The sequence below is a fragment of the Procambarus clarkii genome, chromosome 17 (genome assembly GCF_040958095.1).
Source record: "Procambarus clarkii isolate CNS0578487 chromosome 17, FALCON_Pclarkii_2.0, whole genome shotgun sequence".
Taxonomy (NCBI): domain Eukaryota; kingdom Metazoa; phylum Arthropoda; class Malacostraca; order Decapoda; family Cambaridae; genus Procambarus; species Procambarus clarkii.
The window spans coordinates 15,557,840-15,584,280 of NC_091166.1; the positions used below are offsets into that span (position 1 = coordinate 15,557,840).

The 26,441-nt window shown below is 41.1% G+C and overlaps 1 protein-coding gene across 1 annotated transcript in view; it reads right to left on the bottom strand.

The window, feature by feature from the left end:
- The window catches only part of LOC138365505 (WAP four-disulfide core domain protein 2-like), a 194,179-nt gene that overhangs the window by 20,748 nt on the left and 146,990 nt on the right, over positions 1-26,441 (bottom strand). Inside the window, exon 3 of the mRNA XM_069325792.1 lies at positions 18,398-18,541. Coding sequence (XP_069181893.1) covers positions 18,398-18,541 — 144 coding nt within the window. The remainder of the gene's footprint in view (positions 1-18,397; positions 18,542-26,441) is intronic.

The window sequence follows — 26,441 nt, forward strand, 5'->3', positions numbered from 1 at the left end:
TGATCGTGGGAGGTGGGGGCGGGGGAGCGGAAGACACTGCACCACACGGAGGGGGGGGGGACACTACACAAGTGGAGCGGGCGAGCGGGAGACACTACATTCACTGGGGGGGGGAGGCACTACACTCAGGGGGTGGGGGGGGGGGGCACTACACTCAGGGGGTGGGGGGGCACTACACTCAGGGGGTGGGGGGAGGGTTGATGTGGCACGTAACACTTGGATAATTTCCTTTTTGTCACTAAACACTGGTGAATGTGTCCTGGCTCACTGGGTGTGGTGCTCTCAACACGCTACTCACAATGGTCCAGTCACCACAGGACTGGACTCAACTTATCTTTTTCAAGCACTTATTGGCACACTGGTGACCCAGTCTCTTGACCCCACCACATGTGTCCTTCCACCCTTTCCTTCCACCCTTTCCCAGTCTCTTGACCCCACCACATGTGCCCTTCCACCCTTTCCTGGTGAGGGAGCCGTAGGGCGTGTGGCGTGTGTGGGCGTGGGCTGGCGGTGGGCGTGGGGTAGCGGTGGGCGAAGGGTTGCGTGGGGTGACGGTGGGCGTGGGGTGGCGGTGGGCGTAGGGTTGCGTGGGGTGACGGTGGTCGTGGGGTGGACGATGGTCGTCGGGTCAGCCGCCGGGAGAGGGTAGCTGGGTGGGCTGGCGAGGCCTGTGGGAGGCTAGGGAGAGGGGGGGAGAAGGTATCCCAGTCACACACAATTAGCACAAAGTTTCACAGGTGCATTATGTTTATCACTACAAACTCACCGTTCATCTGAAAAGACGCACACATTCACTTATAAGACTGCTGGAATACAAGCAGGTTTGTGAGCCTCCCCTTCACTCCCCCCCCTCCTCCACATGAGGCCTCCTCCCCGCCTGGAGGCTGTTGTTTATGGAGGCACTGAGATAACCCTCACCCAGGCCTGTGTCCTTCCCCTCCATAGCACGCCTCCCGCCAGGACAACACACCTTTTACAGTTGATTCTGTTGCACTGCTGGAGAGGTAGGCTTCCTCGACCCACTAAGAGTCTTCAGCAGGTATTAACACAGACATGAGTCGATTCTTGACTTCCTCAGGCACTGTTATCCTTGTTGAATGGGCACAAATGTGGGACCCACGCACGACCGACTGCTACGGCTGCCACCTCGAATATATATATATATATATATATATATATATATATATATATATATATATATATATATATATTATATATTATATATATATATATATATATATATATATATATATATATATATATATATATATATATATATATATATATATATATATATATATATATATATATATATATATACTAGCAGTACCCGGCCAAGCGTTGCTGTGGCTCAGCAACACATGTTCATTGCTGAGCCACAGCAACCTTCCTTGTCCTCCAGTCCTCCCCACCATTCCCCCCTCACCCATCTCCTCGGTCTCCAAACTATTCCCCACTCCACCATCCCCTCTTCCTTCCCACCATGTCCCCACTCCCTTGTCCCCTCGTCCTCCCCACCATCTCTCACTTCCGTCCCCTCATCATCCCCAGCATTCCCCACTCCCTCGTCCAATGCCTTCCCAAATGGTCTGATGTTCCCATCAGAAAATAGGAAACATCACGTGATCTGATATTCCCATCACTGAAAAATAAGAAAAAGAGTTAAAAAATTAAATGAAAATATGAAAATATAAAAAACAATAAACTATACTCGCGAAATGAATGATATGGTAAACAACACAGCTTAATTCCAACGCAATTCAGACAAAATAAATAAATCAAAATGAAAATAAATCAATATCTAGGAATATTAAATTTTTCAATGCAATCAGAAACATTGAAATGAAATTTGTAACATATTTAGAATAGCATGAGTGTTGCTCTTACATGCAACAGATGGTGCTGTTTTTTAAGAAAAGTATAGTTTTACCTGTCACAGGTGAGGCATCTATACTTATACTTACAAAATGAATGGTAGGGTAAACAACACAGCTCAATTCCAACACAATGTCACACAAAATAATTCAACTTAAATCAAATAAATCGAAATCTATGAAAATAAAATTCATCAATGCAATCGGAAACATTGAAATGGAATTCGTGACATATTTAGTATAGTGTGCATGTTGCTATTATGTATAACAGATGCCACTGTTTATCAAAAAACGCATGTTTTTACCTGTCAAAGGGGTGGCATCTATATAGTAGGTATATAAAAAGATGCGCCTATTCGAATGCAACGTTGTGTCAAAATTTCAAAGTAATCGGTGAAGAACTTTTGGAGATTACAGGGTGTGTTGCCCTTACGTCCAACAGATAGCGCTGTTTAAAAAAAAAAATCCTGTCACAGGTGACGCATGTATATAGTAGATATATAAAAAGACTCCCCTATTCGAATGTAACGTTGTGTAAAAATTTCAAAGCAATCGGTGAAGAACTTTCGGAGATTAGCGGTTATGCACAAACGAACATTTCCATTTACATATATATAAATATATATATATCTATATATATATGGGGTGACGAAATGGGGTGCCATGACAGACCCAGCACTCAGACCAGCCATGCCGAAAGCCAAGAAACAATCCAGTTGGGACATCCCCATTGTAGACAAAGAAGCCACAGCTTTGCTGGAGGCAGCAACAACCCCCAGTGATCGTGCACGCTTCACAGCTGTGCAGGCTCCCCATGCAGGGGACTTCCTTCTGGCAGTCCCTATGTCTGCGACAGGCACACGTCTTGATCCGCAGGAGCTCCGTATTGCAGTCGCTCTCCGCCTTGCTGCCCCTATCCACACTGTTCACAGGTGTATTTGCGGCGAGGCAGATGCTGACGAATATGGATTGCATGGCCTGCACTGTGGAAAATCGGGTGGTTGGCACACTAGACACGACGAAGTCAACGACATCATTAAAAGAAGCCTTGCCTCTGCTCAGTGTCCAGCGGAGAGAGAGCCCCGCAACCTACTGAACCGTGACTCTGTTAGCTTTGCCGGCCGACCAGACGGAATCACACTGCGTCCGTGGAAGGGTGGCAGGCAGTTAGCATGGGACTATACTTGCGTATCCACCCTGGCAACGACATACATCACCCTCTCTGCCGGCACGGCAGGAGCCGCAGCGACACACAGAGAAAAACAAAAGTCAGTCAAGTACAGGCAATTAGATCAAAGGTACAATTTCGTTCCAATAGGGTCTGAGACCCTAGGCCCATGGGGTGAGAGTGCAAGAAGGTTTCTTAAGGATCTTGGTTCCAAGCTCATTGACACCACAAGAGACCCTAGAGCAGCAAGTTTTCTCTTTCAGCGCCTCAGTGTCGCGATCCAGAGGGGAAATGCCCGCTGCATCCTCGGTTCCTGCCCGGCGTCGGAGGAGTTCGAGGAAATCTACAGCCTCTAGGAAGCAAACTTTTTCTTGTGTCCTCTTAATGTTCATTTTTTGTATAAAATCAGATATGTAACTGTATAACCTTGCATAATAAAGTGAACATCATAATAAAAAAAAAAAGGGGGTGGTAGGAGAAGTGAACACTCTTTCGTATTCAGAGTTAAATGTCAAGTTTTTCCCTGAGTGCTCTGTGTTCCCTTCTCTGAGGCTGTGGGTCCCTATAATTACACCAGTGGTGGTACCCCCCTATATCTATATATATATATATATATCTATATCTATATATATATATATATATATATATATATATATATATATATATATATATATATATTAATATATTTTTATTATAAAAATGCAAGAATATACCTTTGCAAAAATACAAAAAATAAATGCAAAAAAATACCTTTCCTCCTTCTGCAACTTATTGCAGAAGGAGGAAAGAATCGAGGCAATTACAGAAGCACCATTCTGTCCCCCGAGCTCAAAACGGCAGCTAAAAGCCTTCGTGAGAACAAGGAGATAGTTGTCAGGAGAGGTGACAAGTCGCCGATATATGTCATTCTTAAAAAAGACGAATATCTGGCGAAAATGAACCTCATACTCTCTGACCAAACTAAGTTCCAAAGGGTAACGAAGGACACTACAGCCGAGTTGAAAGCAAAGGTCAACAAACTGATCGAAACTGTGAACGCCAAGAAATCCGGACTCCACCTGCCAAAGATCATTGGGGAATATAAACCTGGATATGCGTATGGAAATGTCAAGACACACAAGCCTGGAAACCCACTTCGGCCAATCATTAGCCAGATACCCACACCCATGTACAGACTGGCGAAGCGACTCAATGGCCTGCTGACTCCTTATGTTCCTTGCGCCTTCAGCCTGAAGTCTCCAAAGGAATTTGTTGACTTACTGCGGGGCACACGGGCCACAGGGATAAGAGCCTCGTTGGACGTAGAATCGCTGTTTACCAACGTACCTGTGGACGAGACAATCGGGATGATAGCCGACAGAGTGTATCGTGATCCAGCCTGTACTCCTCTTGACATACCCGAAAATATTCTAAGGAAACTACTCCAAGCTTGTACTAAAGAGGCACCCTTCTTGAGCCCGGATGGGCACATGTATAAGCAAGTAGATGGGGTCGCCATGGGTTCTCCCCTAGGTGTCCTGTTTGCAAACTTCTACATGGGTACCATCGAGCAAAAAGTCTTAGTCGACATGAACTTGAAACCGGCCATATACTGCAGGTATGTTGACGACATTTTTACACAGGTACCTGATGTCAGACATCTGCAGGAGCTGAAGGAGGCATTTGAGCAGAGTTCCGTGCTGCGTTTCACTTACGAGATGGAAAAGGATGGGAAGCTGCCCTTTCTAGATGTAACAGTCATGGAAAAGAGCGGAGGTTTCCACACTGCAGTCTACACTAAGGAACCGAACATAGGAATGTGCCTAAATGCCAACAGCGACTGCCCAGACAGGTACAAGAGGAGTGTTGTTAACGCATATGTCGACCGTGCTCTCAGCCACAGCTCAGAATGGAAGCAAGTTGACGAAGAACTCTGTAGGGTAAGGCAAGTCCTAGTCAACAACGGCTTCTCCAATGGTTTCGTCGAAGACATCATAAGAAGGAAAGTGAAACGCCATGCAACCTCTGAAGAGACAACTAACACAACACCTATACCCCCTATTAGACTATTTTACAGAAACTTCTTTTCCACAGCTCATAAAACAGAGGAAAGGGTCCTGAAAGATATTGTTAATAGAAACGTTATCCCTTTTAGACAAAAATCAGAGGATACAACTGACGATTTACTATAAAACCAGAAAAACGGCCAGCCTACTCATGAGAAAGTCTCCAGACACAAAGCAGAACGCTTTAAAAGAGACCAACGTCGTCTATGCCTTCAAATGCCCACTTGGGGACTGTAAGCTCCAAAAAACCCAGTATATAGGCAAGACAACAACATCTCTTTCTAGGCGTTTAACGATGCATAAACAACAGGGCTCCATTAAGGAACATATAATCTCTTCCCACAACCAAACCATCGCCAGAGAAATCCTAGTAAACAACACAGAAATCATCGATAGATACAGCGACAGCAGGCGGCTTGACGTTTGCGAGGCACTACACATTAAGAAGTCAACACCAGCAATCAACAGCCAATTAATGCACAACTATATTCTACCCACCTCAAGACTCCGCTCCAATATAGAAGCATCAAGAAATATGGACCAATAGGCTTTCTACAATCACTTCCATTTCAATACCCATTGTTTCGTGTTCTGTCTTGTGTTGATGAAATTAATACCCTATTAATGCCACCTCTTGTTCTGTCTTGTGTTGATGAAATTAATACCTTATTAATGCCACCTTACCCCATCCACCTCACTCAAATGTAGATATAAACAAAAATCGAAGATGTGTAAGTTCTATTCAGTTGTGTATTTGTAAACTAAAGTCTTTGAAAATGTAATAAGTTTTACGAAACTCGCCCGTGTCACGTCAGACTAGAAATAAAAATGAATTTTGGAGAATTGATTTTTGAATTACCTCCAACAGTGAAAAGAAATGTACGAAAGATTGAGAAAATTCGTGTTAGAATTATTAATCTTACTTTTTCGGTCATATTTAATAATATATATACATATATATATATATATATATATATATATATATATATATATATATATATATATATATATATATATATATATATATATATATATATATATATATTTATATATACATATATATATATATATATATATATATTGTGACGATAATCTCCTTCAAGAGAGATTGAGCCTGCTCTTCCCTCCTAAGTTCGTCCCTATACAACGATACAACTAATATTGAAGAAATATCCAACAAGTACAACACCAAGGTTTGCCAGAGAGCAAACGTATTCAGCACCAGGAACACCTGCTCCTCCTCCGCCACTGGAACCACCAAACTACCTGTCCGTCGCCTGCTCATCGCTGATTGGCTGGTGCCCAGTCGCACCTGCACCCTCCACCCACCACACTACCTGATGTCTGGGGCCACCACGACCTACAGCCCTCAGAATATCCAGTGCTTTCCACAAGTTAACACGTCTCGTTGGTAGACTAAGCTCTAACTTACGTGTACTAAGAGAGGTGGCAGCTTAAAGCCAATATTCCTGCACCCATATTTTGCATTGTATATTGTTCACTTGTTATTACTCACTTGTCTTAACGTAACTTTTCATTTTGCCATTGATTATTCTTATTATTTTGATTGATTGAATTTATGTTACAATTTGTATGTCCATTTTATTCATGTTTTGCTTTTCTAACGTAATTAAAATCTCATTGTTAAATTTACTTGTGTTTTGTGTGTCTTCCCATTACCTTACCACAGACGAAGTTCCAGATTTTCTCTTTTTTGTTTCTTTATGTGAAGAGGCCATACCCCTAGCTTTTGAAACAGCCGAACACTAACGCGTTACCGTCACAATATATATATATATATATATATATATATATATATATATATATATATATATATATATATATATATATATATATATATATATTTATATATATATAACTGAAAACTCATACCACAGAAGTGTCTCGAACCCATACTGCCAGAAGAACTCTGCAACTGATGTACAGGATCCCTTAACCTTTTGTTCGGTCATGATGGTCGAGTGGTTAAGGGATCCTGTACATCAGTTGCAGAGTTCTTCTGGCAGTATGGGTTCGAAACACTTCTGTGGTATGGGTTTTCAGTTATATATATATAAATATATACATATATATATAATATATATATATATATTATTAAATATGGCTGAAAAAGTAAGATTAATAATTCTAACACGAATTTTCTCGATCTTTCATACATTTCTTTTCACTGTTGGTGGTAATTCAAAAATCAATTCTCCAAAATTCATTTTTATTTCTAGTCTGACGCGACACTTGAGCGCATTTCGTAAAACTTATTACATTTTCAAAGACTTTAGTTTACACATACACAACTGAATAGAACGTACACATCTCCGATTTGTTTATATCTACATTTGAGTGAGGTGGCATTAATAGGGTATTAATTTCATCAACACAAGACAAAACACGAAACAATGGGTATTGAATGGAAGTGATTGTAGAAAGCCTATTGGTCCATATTTCTTGATGTTTCTATATTGGAGCGGAGTCTTGAGGTGGGTAGAATATAGTTGTGCATTAATTGGCTGTAGATTGCTGGTGTTGACTTTTTAATGTGTAGTGCCTCGCAAACGTCAAGCCGCTTGCTATCGCTGTATCTATCAACAACGGCTTTTCCAATGGTTTCGTTGAAGACATCATAAGAAGGAAGGCGAAACGCCATGCAATCTCTGAAGAGACAACTAACACAACACCTGTACTCCCTATTAGACTATTTTACAGGAACTTCATTTCCACAGCTCATAAAACAGAGGAAAGGGTCCGGAAAGATATTGTTAATATAAACGTTATCCCTACAGACAAAAAACAGAAGATACAATTGACGATTTACTATAAAACCAAGAAAACGGCCAACCTACTCATGAGAAAGTCTCCAGACACAAAGCAGAACGCTTTAACAGAGACCAATGTCGTCTATGCCTTCAAATGCTCACTTGGGGACTGTAAGCCTCAAAGAACTCAGTATATAGGCAAGACAACAACATCTCTTCCCAGTGGTTAATGATGCATAAGCAACAGGGCTCCATTAAGGAACATATAATCTCTTCCCACAACCAGACCATCACCAGAGAAGTCTTAACAAAAAACACGGAAATCATCGATAGATACAGCGATAGCAGGCGGCTTGATATCTGCGAGGCAATACACATTAAGAAATCGACACCAGCAATCAACAGCCAATTAATGCACAACTATATTTTACCCACTTCAAGACTCCGCACCAATATAGAAGCATCAAGAAATATAGGCCAATAGGCCATTTGCAGTTACTTCCATTCTTCACTTTAACTTACAAAATATTATACCCACTGTTTCGTGTTCTGTCTTGTGTTGAAAGTTTGTTTTCACCTCATCCAAAACTATTGTAACATATCACCTCACCCAAATGCAGGTATAAAATCAATGCTGTTTAAACTCTGTTTAGTGTTTGCAAGTTATAGTTGTGTGTGTGTAAACTAAAGTCTTTGAAAATGTAATAAGTTATTACGAAACGCGTTCAAGTGTCACGTCAGACTAGAAATAAAAATGAATTTTGGAGAATTGATTTTTCAATTACCATCAACAGTGAAAAGAAATATAAGAAATATTGAGAAAATTCGTGTTAGAATTTTTAATCTTACTTTTTCGGTCATATTTAATATTATATGTCTACTGGAAAGACTGCTACTAAAATATACTAATATATATATATATATATATATATATATATATATATATATATATATATATATATATATATATATATATATATATATATATATATATATATATATATATATATATAAATATATATACATATTCTTATCTCACATAAGAATAGAACAACCTACCACGAACACCCAAATCACGGAACTATTTACTCTACCCACCATGAGAGTAAGGACAAGACCAGAACATAACGATGCCAATACAGAAGACACTGTTCAACATAACAGGCCAATTACACCTGATTAATCTTTGTATAGATAGGAGCTGCCTCGTATGGGCCAGTAGGCCTTCTGTAGTTACCTTTATTCTTATGTTCTTATGTGCTTCGACCCCCATTTATCCCCTATGTATCCCCCCTTGTTTTTACCTTTATTGTAATTATCACCTGACCCCGTACGGGTATAAATCAACGACTTTTGGAATTTCTTTTCACTTGAGAATGAACCATGGAGGTTCGAAACGTTGTGCAAATTGTATAAATAAGTGTAATACATTCAATAGTAATTCACTTTTTTCTTCAAGTAGAACTAACGAAAATGAGTTTTGGAGAACTCCTCTTTCAGCTAATCCCTAATGCTAGGAAAAAGTTAGATAGAAGCCCTAAATCAGAAGATAGTAAATACAGAATATGTGGTCATATTCAATGAGACATGTTTAAAAGAAAGCCTGCTGCTTTCCTGAATATATATATTTTTCCAAATTTCTTGTCATGAAATGATAAATCTGTCTTCTTCAATATGTATAAGATAATTTGTTTAAATTTGAGTTAAAACTAACGTAGATATATGACCGAACTTATCTTAGCCTAACCTAAACTAACACAACTAATTCAATAAATTATAGTCTTAATATTAAATAACAATAATAATTCAAATAAACTATTTGGAAAAAATTATTGAAAATAAAGAAAATCATTCAGCCTATTAGGCAAATTGAGCCTTGCATAGTAGGCCGAGAAGTGCGTTCTGGCTACTAGATACGACATATATATATATATGTCGTACCTAGTAGCCAGAATGCACTTCTCGGCCTACTATGCAAGGTAGGCCGAGAAGTGCGTTCTGGCTACTAGATACGACATATATATATATATGTCGTACCTAGTAGCCAGAATGCACTTCTCGGCCTACTATGCAAGGCCCGATTTGCCTAATAAGCCAAGTTTTCCCGAATTAATATATTTTCTCTAATTTTTTTGTTATGAAATGATAAAGCTACCCATTTCATTATGTATGAGGTCAATTTTTTTTATTAGAGTTAAAATTAACGTAGATATATGACCAAACCTAACCAACCCTACCTAACCTAACCTAACCTATCTTTATAGGTTAGGTTAGGTTAGGTAGCCGGAAAAGTTAGGTTAGGTTAGGTTAGGTAGGTTAGGTAGTCGAAAAACAATTAATTCATGAAAACTTGGCTTATTAGGCAAATTGAGCCTTGCATAGTAGGCTGAGAAGTGCGTTCTGGCTACTAGGTACGACATATATATATATATATATATATATATATATATATATATATATATATATATATATATATATATATATATATATATATATATATATATATATATATATGTGAGAGTTTTGAGTTGAGAAATTGTGGAATAAATTGAAATTGGTATAAGGAATTTTAGCTCGGAAAATTTCTAAGAACTTTCTTTATTCTTTAACCTTTATTCCTGTCGTGATATTCAACTAGGGCACCTGAGGAAGGACTTGCTTAGCTAACACACCCGTGTAGTAACCAGCTCATTCCTCACTTTGGGACCATGTATGAACAATTGACTAGGCGCGAGCAAACGCCGAGACCCCAATGAAAATTGAAATCCCCCCCACTAGGCCGCCGACCTTCGCCAATCGCCGAAGCAAATCTAACGAGTAGGTCACGGGCTCTCACAACAATAATTTATTGTTGTGTGGTGCCGTATATTTGATCCAAAGCTCAGAAAATTAGTCTCAATTTATTTAGTCGAGTGTGAAGAACATTTGCATAACAATAATAATGTGTGGGGGTGTAACGAAAAGACAGTGTTAACCTTAACAACTTAGTTTATTCAATAAAGTACTAACTACTACAACAAAACAAAAAGAAATATCAATGACGTTACTCGAAATCCTTCCTGTGACACTATCAATGACAGCTAGACACCAGCCCCTCGGACTGCATAATGAACTAACTCGAACATAAGCGTGACCACAGAGGAATCAACAAGAAACAAGAACTAACAGATCTATAATCACAATTACAACAAATGACACAGTAGGTTCTGAAATACGTCTTCAGTAACCTCCTAACTGTTCTACGCCTCAGTGCAGTCTACTCCTGCAACAGCGGTTGCAATGCAATCAAATCAGTAGTCTTTCAAATGACAACAATAACTAATGGGTTCACTGGCAACTCCAGCACCCTTCCTCAAATTAATCCTTACGTTAACACTCCGTCCCACGGACGATCAACAATCAATAACAAATGATTTACGTTAATAACACAATAACATTTACGTTAATAACAAGGTAACATTTACGTTAAATTAACAACTCTTACAACTGTCACTAGTAACGCGGAAATCAAACAACACTCTACCCGTCGAGCATTCAGTGAGAAAATCCCATTAATCCCTGTACTTCCAGATAGCTGATTAATCTCTTTACTAGTTACGTTAATTTACGTTAATCGGTTACTAATCACTTAGCGATGGTAAACTCTGATTTACAATGTCCAAAGTGCTAAGAGAACGGTACTCATTCGTGATTACCTTTAGAGTAATTAATTACTATCCTCAAGAACAATAATTAAACAATTAAAATACGCAACCTTTCACACTGGCTCAGCAATTTACATTAAGGTATGAATTCCGTCTGAGCCTTCCATACTCAGACCAATTCAGGCTGCTAATAACAGTAATTAGCACCACGTTTACGTCATTCTAAAATGACGCTACACCTCCCACGAGTCAATCAAGTGCCGGTACTTCCGGGCAGATAACGACGTTACGTTAATGGAACAATGTAGCCTTCGTGTGAGTCGATCAAACTAGGATCGAGATTAATTACTTTGACTTCCTGAAACACGTTAATTACCCGGCCCACTGACCGTTAATTACGACAGACAATACTCTAATTCTTATCTGGCTGATGGCTAGGCTCCTCGAGACTACCGTAGCTGCTTGCAGGAAAGTAAATTAACCCAAACGTATTCTACGTTACTCAAATTGTCAAAGAACAAATTCTCTTAAAGCAATGGGCGTTCCCTTGGTTACGTTATATTAATTGCCTCGCAATCACCTCACTGAATACTGGACTTCGATGTCCTACCAGATAACCAGGAGAATATATTTGTACCCAACTATCTATAAAGCCAACAAACTTTGTAAATCTCTTTATGTATGTACCTTACCTAAATAAAAATTATTATTATTATTATTATAAGTACTCGTCTACAGCCGAGTTCCCCCACGACAATGACAAATCACACTAACAAATCACAGTGATTTACGTTACAATCTGGTTGCAATGACAATACTGCAGAATCTAGTAAAATAACCTACAGGACATGAACCCTCTAGAACACTGCCCCACAATGGCTTTACTGAACTGCAATCACATACGGTGATTGCTCAACACTAGCAACAATCACCATCAAATAACAACCCCCTTTGCAATAACACACACGGCAAGTACTCTAATTTCTAAGTATTAGGATACTGCACACACTTACTTACTTACTGCTGCAAATGACCCCTAGAACATAGGTCAATATATATCAATCACCTCACAGTAAATAACACCATAACACTGGGCACCGTGACACTACGATTATATATATATATAATTATAATTATTGCTGACACATGTAGCCTACAGCTATCAAACGTTATTGGGAACACTAAGGAGAATCACACACTCCTTAAATCACATGGGTGAGTGATTTATCGGTCACGCATGCCGATAAACACTCGAGAGTTACGTTACTCGACAGAGCGGGGGCGGTCTCTCTAGACGGCCTCGTCACTCACCAAAACTCACCAAAATTACGTTAATTAATACTGCAACCACAATATATATTTATATAAATCACACTTGTCACGGCCCTGGGAACAATACAAGAAATTTAAGTCCACACTGTGGCACACTCCACAATAATCATTGCCAGGAATCACTGGCGTTACACATACCTGAGCGCTCAGTGTTGGAATTCCACAACTGCAAGACCACACATGGAAATGATATCACTCCGTCCCTCGGACGATCAAAAATGATTACCACAATGAAATAAAAGAATTTATTACATGGACATCCTCTCAGTCCTTGGCTAATTTATGTATCCTGTTCCTGTGTGTACCCACACACACACACACACTGTACGTCTGTGTACACCAGACTTAAGTCCCTCTGGACTGACAAGATGACAACACAGGTGATTAATCTCCTCGTCCACAATTCACTCCACCTGAACAGGTGCTGCGTGACAATGTGACGGAACACTTGACCACGAATTCAAGCTTTAGAAACTACTAATCACCACAAATACACACATAGGTACTTACTCATTCACACTGCCGGCTTTACACAATTTCCATACATCAGGCACCCCGCTATAGGTGGCTGGCTCGCTCCGGGTGGCGTAAGCGGCGGTATTTATTCGAAAAGATTGGCGCACACTCGAACCCCTCCCACTCAACACGGCTGAGTTCGCACCCTCGACTCCCCGGTGAAGTGAAGCGTTCATACCCAGGTGACGCGCACGATAGCGTCTCACACCAACCTTGGGAAATTTGCCTTAACACTGACACGAATTTCCCCGTTCCCATCGACTGCTACAGAGCACTAGCAAGTCTAATCATCACTGGTATGGGATCTACGAGTCTGTTGCTGCTCGTATGCACACTTCCCCGATCCCAGATCACTGTACCTCTACCCCCTGCATACAATAATGTCTTAAACCCCTCCAAGCGACGACTTCGGCCGGATTCTGTGACGACCGATGTCGTAGGTGAAGCAGGAAGCATCAGCAGTTGTAGTCCAGCCACCACGACGCCCTATACATCAATTTGGCCGAATTGAGTACAGGAAGCGTCTTGACAAGGTGGCGGCTGTGTTCAGAATGCTGCTACGCCGGCTACTTCCCGCGTCCTTCTCGGAATAACCAATGAGAGGAAGGCATACAGCGGCCTACCCCTCTCATCCAATCAGCGACGGTGTAGCATAGCCCCTAGGGCTGCTCCAAGATGGCCGACCAACATGGCGGCTCAAGATGTTTCTAAGATGGCGGCTGGTTTCCATGACAACCACTCAAGTGGGCAGCCAGCGTGGGGGCCCCACACCCACGCCGGCGGCCTAGCTGTTTCCCGCGCAAAGCTGAGTCTAGCCTCATGCCATACAATGAGATGATGCTATCAGCTCTAGCACTGTCCACAGACATGCCACCCCGGCCAGGGTAACATTTATGGACTGCTGATGACTGGGGCTCTCACATGAGCCCAAACACTAGAGGTTTCGGTTGCTGGTTACCAAACTTAAGTCCGCCCACTTAACAAGTGCACTTAACAAGTGTACTGGCTCCCACAGGCATAAGAGCACTATTGTAAGTGAGCTGGTGAACCATCCCCTCACAAAATATATATATATATATATATATATATATATATATATATATATATATATATATATATGTCGTACCTAGTAGCCAGAACTCACTTCTCAGCCTACTATTCAAGGCCCGATTTGCCTAATAAGCCAAGTTTTCCCGAATTAATATATTTACTATAATTTTTTTCTTATGAAATGATAAAGCAACCCTTTTCTCTATGTATGAGGTCAATTTTTTTTTATTGGAGTTAAAATTAACGTAGATATATGACCGAACCTAACCAACCCTACCTAACCTAACCTAACCTATATTTATAGGTAAGGTTAGGTTAGGTAGCCAAAAAAAGCTAGGTTAGGTTAGGTTAGGTAGGTTAGGTAGACGAAAAAACATTAATTCATGAAAACTTGGCTTATTAGGCAAATCGGGCCTTGAATAGTAGGCTGAGAAGTGCGTTCTGGCTATTAGGTACGACATATATATATATATATATATATATATATATATATATATATATATATATATATGTCGTACCTAATAGCCAGAATGCACTTCTCAGCCTACTATGCTAGGCCCGATTTGCCTAATAAGCCAAGTTTTCCTGAAATAATATATTTTCTCTAATTTTTTTCTTATGAAATGATAAAGCTACCCAATTCATTATGTATCAGGTCAATTTTTTTTAATTGGATTTAAAATTAACGTAGATATATGACCGAACCTAACCAACCCTACCTAACCTAACCTAACCTATCTTTATAGGTTAGGTTAGGTTAGGTAGCCGAAAAAGTTAGGTTAGATTAGGTTAGGTAGGTTAGGTAGTCGAAAAATAATTAATTCATGAAAACTTGGCTTATTAGGCAAATCGGGCCTTGCATAGTAGGCAGAGAAGTGCGTTGTGGCTACTAGGTACGACATATATATATATATATATATATATATATATATATATATATATATATATATATATATATATATGTATATATATATATATATATATATATATATATATATATATATATATATATATATATATATATATATATATATATATATATATATAACTGGTATTATTTAGCCATGATAGTATTACAGAAGAGCCTGAGTGTGATAATGACTGGATACAATGTTCAAATACCAGCGATTCAATGGTGTTCACGATGTTCACAGTGCTAGCCACAGCACCACAGCATTATTTCGTCCATCTAGGAATCTTCAAATGACTTTTTAGGTTCCTTTACAAAATAAACTTGTGGTCAATTATTCATTTACAGGAATTAGTGACCAGGATTGTGATAATAGCAGGATTGTGGGTGATAATTATTGGATAATTAGCGCTGTGCGTAGTAATGGAGGTAGCCTCACTGTGTGTGTGGCAGCCACTCTTGTTTTGCTCACCATACTTAGTGTTCGCTATGGTAAACACATATGTACATGGGTATACACAATGTGTGTATATAGTGTAGTAACAGCAACAGGAGTACGTTGGGAGGAGCTATTTTGTTGAGGGAGGTGACGTCGTAATCTTAGCGTCGTCTGCTGTCTGCTGTGTGATTTCTCATGCAGTGTATGGTGGCAACTTTACTGTTTGGACACAATACCGGCTTACTTGCATAGTTCTGGTAAATAAAACATGTATGTAGGTATACATAACATAGATAAATAGTGTAATGAAAACAGTAAGAGTATGGTGGGAGGAGGGGTGATGGCGAGTATGATGTTGGAGAAAAGAGGGAGGACTGGCTGGCTGGGTGTGGCAGCTCACACTCGCGGAGTTCTTAGTGTGTTTATGGTGTGTGAATATAGTGTGTGATACTGTACAGTGTGTAAATAGATGTATATATACATAAATTAGCATGATACATTGGAAATATGTGCCGGATATGTGTACACATGTGTCATGCACGTAACAGTGTCTTCAGACACTATGGATGTTCTTCTGCCATAATATAGTGTACGTGTTCATTATACATAGGATTGGCACGTAAAAACACATCAAATGTATTTGGAACTGTGCACAAAAAATGAACAAAAATATATTTGCGGCAGCGCGCGCTTCCTGCTCCGGGCGCCCTACTGGCCCCAGGAGCGTACGTCACGGGCAACCAGGGGAATGATGACGTCACGCGCCAACTTATGGACCACATAGCAGCCAAAGTAAATACATTTTCGACTTTCAGTTACTATACCCGTACTCAGGTAAGGGTTTTTGACACTTTCAAAACAAAAAAGAATTTTTTCCAGGGAATTTATTTCCTGCGCACTGGGGGAGGGGGGGGGGGGTGAAATGTTTGGAAGCCGTGCAGATGAAGGGTTACGGTTAAATTTTCCTCAAAATTAATATAAGTAAAATTCTCCAAATATTTCCAAATATATTCAAAACGATTCAATCTTTTTCTCAGCTCGAAAACATTTTTAAACTTATGATGCAACTCATTCTTGAACTACATCAAACAATGACATGAACCACATCCTGACGAGACACACGTTACATAGACTCACCACTGTCCTACAAGAGACACACTGTGTAGACTGTGCTACAAGAGACACACTGTGTAGACTGTCCTACAAGAGACACACTATGTAGACTGTCCTACAAGAGACACACTATGTAGACTGTCCTACAAGAGACATACTATGTAGACTGTGCTACAAGAGACACACTATGTAGACTGTCCTACAAGAGACACACTATGTAGACTGTGCTACAAAAGACACACTGTGTAGACTGCTACAAGAGACACACTATGTAGACTGTGCTACAAGAGACACACTGTGTAGACTGTGCTACAAGAGACACACTGTGTAGACTGTGCTACAAGAGACACACTGTGTAGACTGTGCTACAAGAGACACACTGTGTAGACTGTGCTACAAGAGACACACTGTGTAGACTGTGCTACAAGAGACACACTGTGTAGACTGTGCTACAAGAGACACACTGTGTAGACTGTGCTACAAGAGACACACTGTGTAGACTGTCCTACAAGAGACACACTATGTAGACTGTCCTACAAGAGACACACTATGTAGACTGTCCTACAAGAGACACACTGTGTAGACTGTGCTACAAGAGACATACTATGTAGACTGTGCTACAAGAGACACACTATGTAGACTGTGCTACAAGAGACACACTATGTAGACTGTGCTACAAGAGACATACTATGTAGACTGTGCTACAAGAGACACACTGTGTAGACTGTGCTACAAGAGACACACTGTGTAGACTGCTACAAGAGACACACTATGTAGACTGTGCTACAAGAGACACACTATGTAGACTGTGCTACAAGAGACACACTATGTAGGCAGTGCTACAAGAGACACACTATGTAGGCTGTGCTACAAAAGACACACTGTGTAGACTGCTACAAGAGACACACTATGTAGACTGTGCTACAAGAGACACACTGTGTAGACTGTGCTACAAGAGACACACTATGTAGGCAGTGCTACAAGAGACACACTATGTAGGCTGTGCTACAAGAGACACACTGTGTAGACTGTGCTACAAGAGACACACTATTTAGGCAGTGCTACAAGAGACACACTATGTAGGCTGTGCTACAAGAGACACACTGTGTAGACTGTGCTACAAGAGACACACTATGTAGGCAGTGCTACAAGAGACACACTATGTAGGCTGTGCTACAAGAGACACACTATGTAGACTGTCCTACAAGAGACACACAATGTAGACTGTGCTACAAAAGACACACTGTGTAGACTGCTACAAGAGACACACTATGTAGACTGTGCTACAAGAGACACACTATGTAGGCTGTGCTACAAGAGACATACTATGTAGACTGTGCTACAAGAGACATACTATGTAGACTGTGCTACAAGAGACACACTGTGTAGACTGTGCTACAAGAGACACACTGTGTAGACTGTGCTACAAGAGACACACTGTGTAGACTGTGCTACAAGAGACACACTGTGTAGACTGTGCTACAAGAGACACACTGTGTAGACTGTGCTACAAGAGACACGTTACATAGACTCACGATTGTGTTTGCTGGTATCTGGTCATGCAGATCTTGCCACAGTCCATCTCACAGCAGAACTCATTGGGCCCACAGTCCGCGTTCCCTACACACTTATCACTGCAATCGTAGCCGAGAGAGTTCCTCGGAGGACACACTGATGTCCTGCCAAGGAAATGTTGATTGTCAACAGTTGTAAATGATCAAAATGACATGTTAAATGGAAAACACTGCAAGTTAACACATGAGAAAAATAACATTTTAAATGGAAAACACTACAAGAGAACACATGCAAAAAAAAATCACATTTTAAATGGGAAACATAACTGTGCAATACAAACATATATATCAAGAAAGAAAAATCATAGCCAAACGATTTCAAGAGTATAATTATATTTATCAGTCAAGAACAGTTAACACTATAGGACCTTACAGAGAGAAACTCAGTAGTCAAAAATCAGTCAACAACCATTAAATATTATCTGTTATTTGCAGTAAATTAAAATAAATAATATATGTTTCTTGAAGTTAAAATTAATGATGTCCATATAAGCAGAATAACATTAAAGTTAGTCAAAGTTTCACAATATGCAGAGGGAACGACCAATGGAGTACTACAATTGTAAGAAAAAAGCACAAGGAACGACTAATGGTGTACTACAGTTGTCACAATAAGTAGAGGGAATAACTAATTGTGTACTACAATGGTCACAATAAGCAGAGTGAATGAACGCCTAACGCTGCAATGGTCCCAATAAGCAGTCAGAACGACTAATGGTGCACGTCAATGATAAAACAATGCAGAGGGACCGACAAATGGTGTTGTACAATGGTCAAAATAAGCATAGGGAACGACCACTTGTGTACAACAATGGTCAGACCAAGCAGTGGGAACGACTAATTGTGTGGGAGAAATTTACTCCTGCATATAATATCAGATAATAATAAATAAGTTATTGATTCAAAATAATTAGAGATGAGGACTGTAAAAATTCTAAAGATTATTTGAAATGTTTCCCTTACAGATCTTTTGGAGGGGGTAAAATCAATAATGCTAAGACTACCTATAACATACATATGAAAATTATTTCATCAATAAATCAGTAATAAATTCCCATCAGGGGGTTAGTACTCTAACTACTATGTTATTATGAATGACAAAAATATCTTACACACAGAAATCACAATAGCGTGATGCAACAAATGAACAAATCCACAAGGGCCGTGTCGAGGATTCGAACCTACATCCTTGAGTATCCCAGACGCTGCCTTAATCGACTGAGCTACGACTTGGTAGAAGAATTGCAACAAGAAATTCTACTGAATTTACTTGGATCCTGCAGCCTCTCCGAGACACAAACCAGGATTTTACACAATTCCCCCCATGCACGCGAGCTATGTCAATAGACCGTTCTACCTCTTCGCCCTTACTTCATTACACACGGAAATCACAATAGTGTGATGCATCAAATGAACAAATCCACAAGGGCCAGGACTTGTTCATTTGATGCATCACGCTATTGTGATTTCTATGTGTAATGAAGTAAGGGCGAAGAGGTAGAACGGTCTATTGACATAGCTCGAGTGCAGGGGGGAGGAATTGTGTAAAATCCCTGGTTTGTCTCTCGGAGAGACTGCAGGATCCAAGTAAATTCAGTAGAATTTCTGGTTGCAATTCTTATACCATGTCGTAGCTCAGTCGATTAAGGCAGCGTCTGCGATGCTCTCGGACGTAGGTTCGTATCCTCGTCATGGCCCTTGTGGATTTGTTCATTAATATCTTAGCTGTCTAATTGTGAACGTAGAATACGTAAGACAACTCTCTGTAACCTGACTAATCCTGTTTGTTCACATTGTCTCGACAGACACGTGATTCAGCAGAACGGGATACGCTTCTGTCATAGATAACTCCACGCTGCAAAATTAATTTTAAGTAATTTCTACATAATTGTGTTTGTTTACACAAATACACATTGAAAACGGAGTTGTCTTAATATAGAAAACAAACTTACTGGTGTTTTTTGATCTTCATTCAGCATAACGGTAAGGGCACCCAAACAAATACGATATTTTCTCCACAACAAGGTAATTATGGGTTACTTAGCCCACTGAACGCAGTGTCCTCAATAAGGATGAAGCTGATACCACAGTCTGAGTTCCGATAATGCTCGTAGCATGATTCATATAGCAGATGATGCAGATAGCCAGTTCAGGGTCACCGATCAAACATGGCTTCTCTAGACAAGTCTCTTTCAACTGTTCCGCACGCCACCTAGCACCGTGTGGTGTAAACTTGGTATATAATTCACAATATTTTATTTTGATTTCCAATTTGGTGGAAACATTGCTGACGTTATTTTACATCATAACGTACTCTAGGTAACATCAGACGATTTTCCGCTGTGTATATCATTGAACCTAAATGACGTTAGATAAATTACATATATATACTGTGACGGGAAAGTGTTGGAGTGTTGATGTTCGGCAGTCCTCCAATGGCTGGTGTCAATGCCTAGTCACACTTACAAAAAAAAAAAAAGATAGACTGCTTGCCTGTTTGTCTGTGGTAAAGTAAGGGAAGACACGCAAAACACAATGTATGAACAATGAAACTTAAATTAATCTAGAAAACAAAATATAAACAAAGACAATACCTTGGTAATGTACAGTGCAAAAGAACAAGTCAAAAACAATATAACATAAATGAATAATAGGGATGAAGTTACTCTACAATAATAATAAAGTTAAAGGTGAAAAATAATTAGGTGCTGAGAATATGGCATTAGCTGCGAGACATCCAGCTGATACACATATATCAGTTAGTTGTTCACTGCTTGAGAGCACAAGGATATTCTGACTTCAATGGCTGGATCAAGCCCAAACATCGACTCAGGTAGAGGGCGCTGAGGTGCAGTGTGCAGGTGTGCAGTCGGCGAGTCACCAATCAGGAGCAGGCAGGCTGGGAAGGGTAGTTGGCTGGTTGATGATGAGCCGGCATGGAAGGAGTGGAGTAGGGGGTGAGTCTTGGATACGTTTTGCCTCCTGGTCAAAACTTTTTGTGCTACTGAGAGACGTATCTTGAAGGTAGCATCTTATTCTTGAATAAATTACGTAACTTCATGTAGAGAACAGCAGGCTCAATCTCTCTTGAAAGAGATTATCGTCACAACTCTCCCCCGAAGCCTGCACTTACGGGTGAAGTTACATCTTCAGGTGGTAGAGTGGTAGGTGGAGTTGTCTCTACCTCATAAACTCTGGAGAGGGCGTCTGCTATGATGTTGTCAGAACCGTTGACGTAGAAGATCTCCAGGTTGAAATTCTGCAGATATAAAGCCCATCGTAGAAGCCGTTGATTGTTGAATTGTGCTTGCTGCAGGAAGCGTTGGGGATTGTGGTCCGAGTAGATGGCGGTAGACAGAGCACCTTGCAGGTATGATTCAAAGTGCTGCAAGTTCAGGACGATGGAGAGTAGCTCCTTTTCGATCGTGCTGTAATTCTTCTGGTGTGTTTTTAACTTGTAGCTGTAGCAGCTAACAGGTAAAACATCCTCGCCTCGTTGTTGCATCAGGACACCCCCGATGCCGGTACCACTGGCGTCGACATGGAGGATGAAAGGCTTCGTGATATCTGGCGAGGCGAGAATAGGATTAGAACTGAGCAGGAATTTAAGTTGTTCAAAAGCAATGGTCTGCTGAATGGTCCAATTATACCGTTGCTTGGGGCCGATTAAAGTGATCAAAGGTGTCGCTACCGTACTAAAATTCTTCACAAACCTACGGTAGTAGGAGGCAAGACCAAGGAAGCGCAGGAGCTGCTTCCTGGTGGTAGGCTGTGGGTAATGCTGGATGGCTTGGGTAGGTATGTTTAACGGAGCTATGCTGCCACTCCCTATCTCATGACCAAGATAACGCACTTTACCTTTGGCAAAGGTGGACCTCCCCAAGTTGATGGTGAGACCGGCTGTCAGGAGCTTGGCAAACAATCGTTGCAGCTGGAGCAGATGTTCGCTCCAGGTGTTGGTTGCCACAACGATGTCATCCAAGTAGGCGTAGGTGTTATCTAAGCCCTGGATGACGCGGTTGACAGCTCGCTGGAAGGTGGCCGGGGCATTATATATTCCAAATGGAAGGCATTCATATCTGTAAAGGCCAAAGGGAGTGGTAAAGGCAGATATTTCCTTAGCTCGCTTCGTCAAACATACTTGGTAGTATCCCTTGAGTAAGTCTAACTTTGATAGATACCTAGCATTACCAATGGCGTCAAAGATGTCATCTATTCTAGGTAATGGATAAGCATCCTTCATAGTCACAAGATTCAATTTCCGGTAATCAGTAAACAACCTCACTTTACCTTGCGGTTTCGGCACCAAGATGCAGGGTGAGGCCCAAGGGGACTCACAAGGGGTGGCCAGCCCATGATCCTGGAGGTAATGTACCTCAGCACGCATGACTTCCTTTTTGCTCGGGCTGATTCTGTAGAAAGGTTGACGAATCGGCCGGGTGTCAGGGAGTAGCTGGATGTCGTGCTGAACCACATTACACTCCTGTGGATCATCGCTGAACAACTTCTGATGTTCCTTGAAGATTCTGATGAGAGGAGCACTATTACTGTCCTGCAAATAGGTATGATGATCATTAAGGATTTCCGAATTGGAAGGCACTGACTCAGTGTTAGTGCTTTCGGGAGGAGAAGCAGGGAAGGTCTCACTGTGGAGGTGCGGACCTTTAAAGGTGGATAATGATACCAACACAGTAGGGAGAGTACCTTGATACTGCTTCAGGAGGTTGACGTGGCACAACTGGGTCTTCCGCCGCCTATCTGGAGTCTCAAGAACGTAGTTGTGGTTGTTTCTGCACTCCTTGATGCGGTAAGGTCCTGAAAACTTGTTTTGCAATGGTGAACCTGGGATAGGAAAATATGCCAACACGAAGTCTCCTGGTTTAAATTTCCTTAGTTAGCTGCGTTGGTCAAAATGAGTCTTCATCCTCTCCTGAGCTTTCAATAGATTGTCATTAGCAAATTTACGTACTCTCTCTAGAATGTGTTTTAAGTTGTGAAGAAACTGGGGCACATTCTGAGGGTCACTGAAGGTGGCATTACGTAGAGAGTCTTTGAAAGCTTTGAGAGGAGTACGACACTTACGTCCGTAGAGCATCTCATAAGGAGTTACTCCTAGAGACTCATTGGAGAGACTTCTGAAAATGCCCATAATGAGGTCAAGTTGTTTATCCCAGTCCTTCAAGGTTTCATTGCAAAATTTCTTTAGGAATGCTTTAATAGTCTGATGACTACGTTCAAGAGAGCCTTGTGAAGCAGAGTGATAGGGGCTGGACAGTACCTGTATGATGTTGAACTCTTCCAGTGTCTTCTTGAAGAGATCACTGGTGAAGTTGGTGCCACAGTCACTTTGAACCTCTCTTGGAAATCCAAACTGGGTGAAGATCTTCATTAGTTGTTTCACCACAGTAGCAGCTGTAATGTTCTTTACTGGAACTGCAATGGGGAATCTGGTGGTAGGACACAGGATAGTTAATATATAGGCGTTGCCAGAACTGATCCGGGGTAAAGGACCAACACAGTCTATGATGAGTCTTTGGAAAGGTTCCGCAGGCACCTGAATAAGAGTTAATGGGGCCTGGGGAATAGAGATGTTAGGTTTACCTGCCATCTGACATGTATGACACTGTTGCACGTACTTTTTGACGTCCTTAACTATACCTGGCCAGTAGCAGTCTTGTCTGATTCCGTGGTAGGTTTTGTCAAAACCATAGTGAAAAAAAGCTCCGTGGGCCGGGTGTAGAATATCGGGCCGTAGGCTGGTGGGAACCACTAGTTGTTCGACATTTGCCCAATCGTCGTCCTCCTTCAGCTTACTGGGTCTGTACCTGTGGTAGAGCAACTGATTCTCTAGGAAGAACCCAGGGATACTGTAAGGTTGAGTCTCAGCCTGGAAAAATAATGGTGTTAATGATTGATCCTCCCTCTGTAACCTACGGAACTCCAAACTGGTACAATTCGGTGGTAGATTCTGAGGGTCTTGAAGGACAGCGGTAGCAGTAGAGTCAGCTGGTTGCGGGCGTGCAGCTTGTGCACGGGTGGTCACCAAAACCGGAGGAGAAACTTCATCACTTTCTTCGACCTCTGCTGAAACATACTCAAAGATGAGATTGTCCTCTACAGAGTTATTCTCCTGGAGTTTGTCCATGATGATCAGGTTGGACGGTTGCAGATCTTCTGCCAAGTCGTTGCCCAGGAGAAGTTGCACTCCAGACATGGGAAAAGGCTTCTCCCTGATGGCGACTTGGACTTCACCGGTCACAAAAGGACAATCCAGGTAGACTCTGGCGAGTGGATACGGAGTGATAGCAGTGAGGTCAGTGATAAGGACGGTTTCCCCGGTGTAGGTGATGTTAGGCACAGCTGATTTCAATATTATGGACTGAAGAGCCACTGTGTCCCTCAAGACCTTCAATTTGAAACGTCCCTCCGAATCTGTACCGTTGGGAGACACAGTTCCAGGAAACAGGTGTTTGCTGAAGAGAGAAAGATCATTAATAGGAACACCAACATTCATCATAGGCTTACCGGACTTAGGAGGAGTCGGTTTGGGTTTAGTAGTTTCATTGCCTTTGTATTGGGCTTTCCCACATTTGGGCTTTCCCATCATCCCACTATGGTATGTCCATAGAGTTTGCAATACTTACAATACAATTGAGAGCTTGCTTGATCTGTACCTACTTTATCATAGCTATACCAAGACTTCTTACTGGAAGGTGGTTCTGGTGTAAGCCGGTGGATGAGGCTGTAGGTATCAGCTGATTTCACACATTTGATGTAGTCGGTTTCTTCTTTATCAGCTAAATATAAACGGACGGAAGGAGGAACACGTCTCAAGAATTCCTCAACTAGCATGAGGTTGATGAGCTCTGAAAATGTAGAGACATGTGCTGCTTCGAGCCATTTCATGAAATATCTCTTCTTGGTATTGGCAAATTCTAGAAAGGTGGTGGTACTTGCCTTTAGATAGTCACGGAATTTTCGTCTGTAGCTTTCGGTGGAGAGGAGGTAGGCGTCAAAAACTGCTTGCTTCAGGGTCTGGTAGTCATTCTCAGACGCTAAGGTACTGAGAGTAACTGCAGCTCTACCTGTAAGATGCATTCTGAGAAGAGAAGACCATTGATCTTCAGGCCAGCTAAGTTTATTAGCTAGGGTCTCAAAAGTGGTGAAAAAGACATCAATCTCTGTCTCAACGAATGGTGGCATTAACTTACTTGCATGGGAGACATTGAAACTTACTGGAAGACTAGCGGTAGCTTGTTGGCGCTGAGTGTGGTGTGTAGTTTCCAACGTGAGTTCTCGTTGACGACATTCTATAGCCATATCCGCTTGCTGTTTGTCATGCTCGCGTTGTATCTCCAGGTGACGTTGTTTTGCTTCAAGCTCTACTCGCTCACGCTCTCTGAATAGGGCCATCTCACGTTCTTGTTCTTCTTTCCTTATTGCAGCTTCTTCTTTCCTGAGGGTCGCCTCGCGTTCCCTTATTTGGAGAGCTTCTTTCTGTTGCTCCCGCTCGAGTTTTGCAAGTTCCAGCTTGAGTTTTATAGTTGCCAGATCATGTTTATCTGCAATAGAATAATTTTCGTGAGTTTCAGAGTCAATCGTCCCTTCATCTAAGAGGTGATCCATTATTAAGTTATGCAATTCATTTTTGTTGGCTCCATGGGGAACATCTAGTTGATACTCGTGTGCAAGAGTTTGTAATTCGGTCCTCTTTGCACGACGAAAGGTTCCTATTTCACCTGCTGGATCGTTACGGAAAGCTGGGAGACGAAACATGGTGAAAAATAGCAAATAAATGTACAACGAATACTTGTGATATAGTAAGTGTCAGTAACAGGATAACGTGGCAACTGGTAACTATCATTTGGAATTTAATATTTAACAATTAATGTTAATTTTAGAATGGTAAATGATTTGTCAATTAAAATCGCAAGAAATCTTGTACCCGGTACTCAATGTAAGAGAATAAGAGCAAGAAAATCCTACTAAATAAATGAAACTGAGT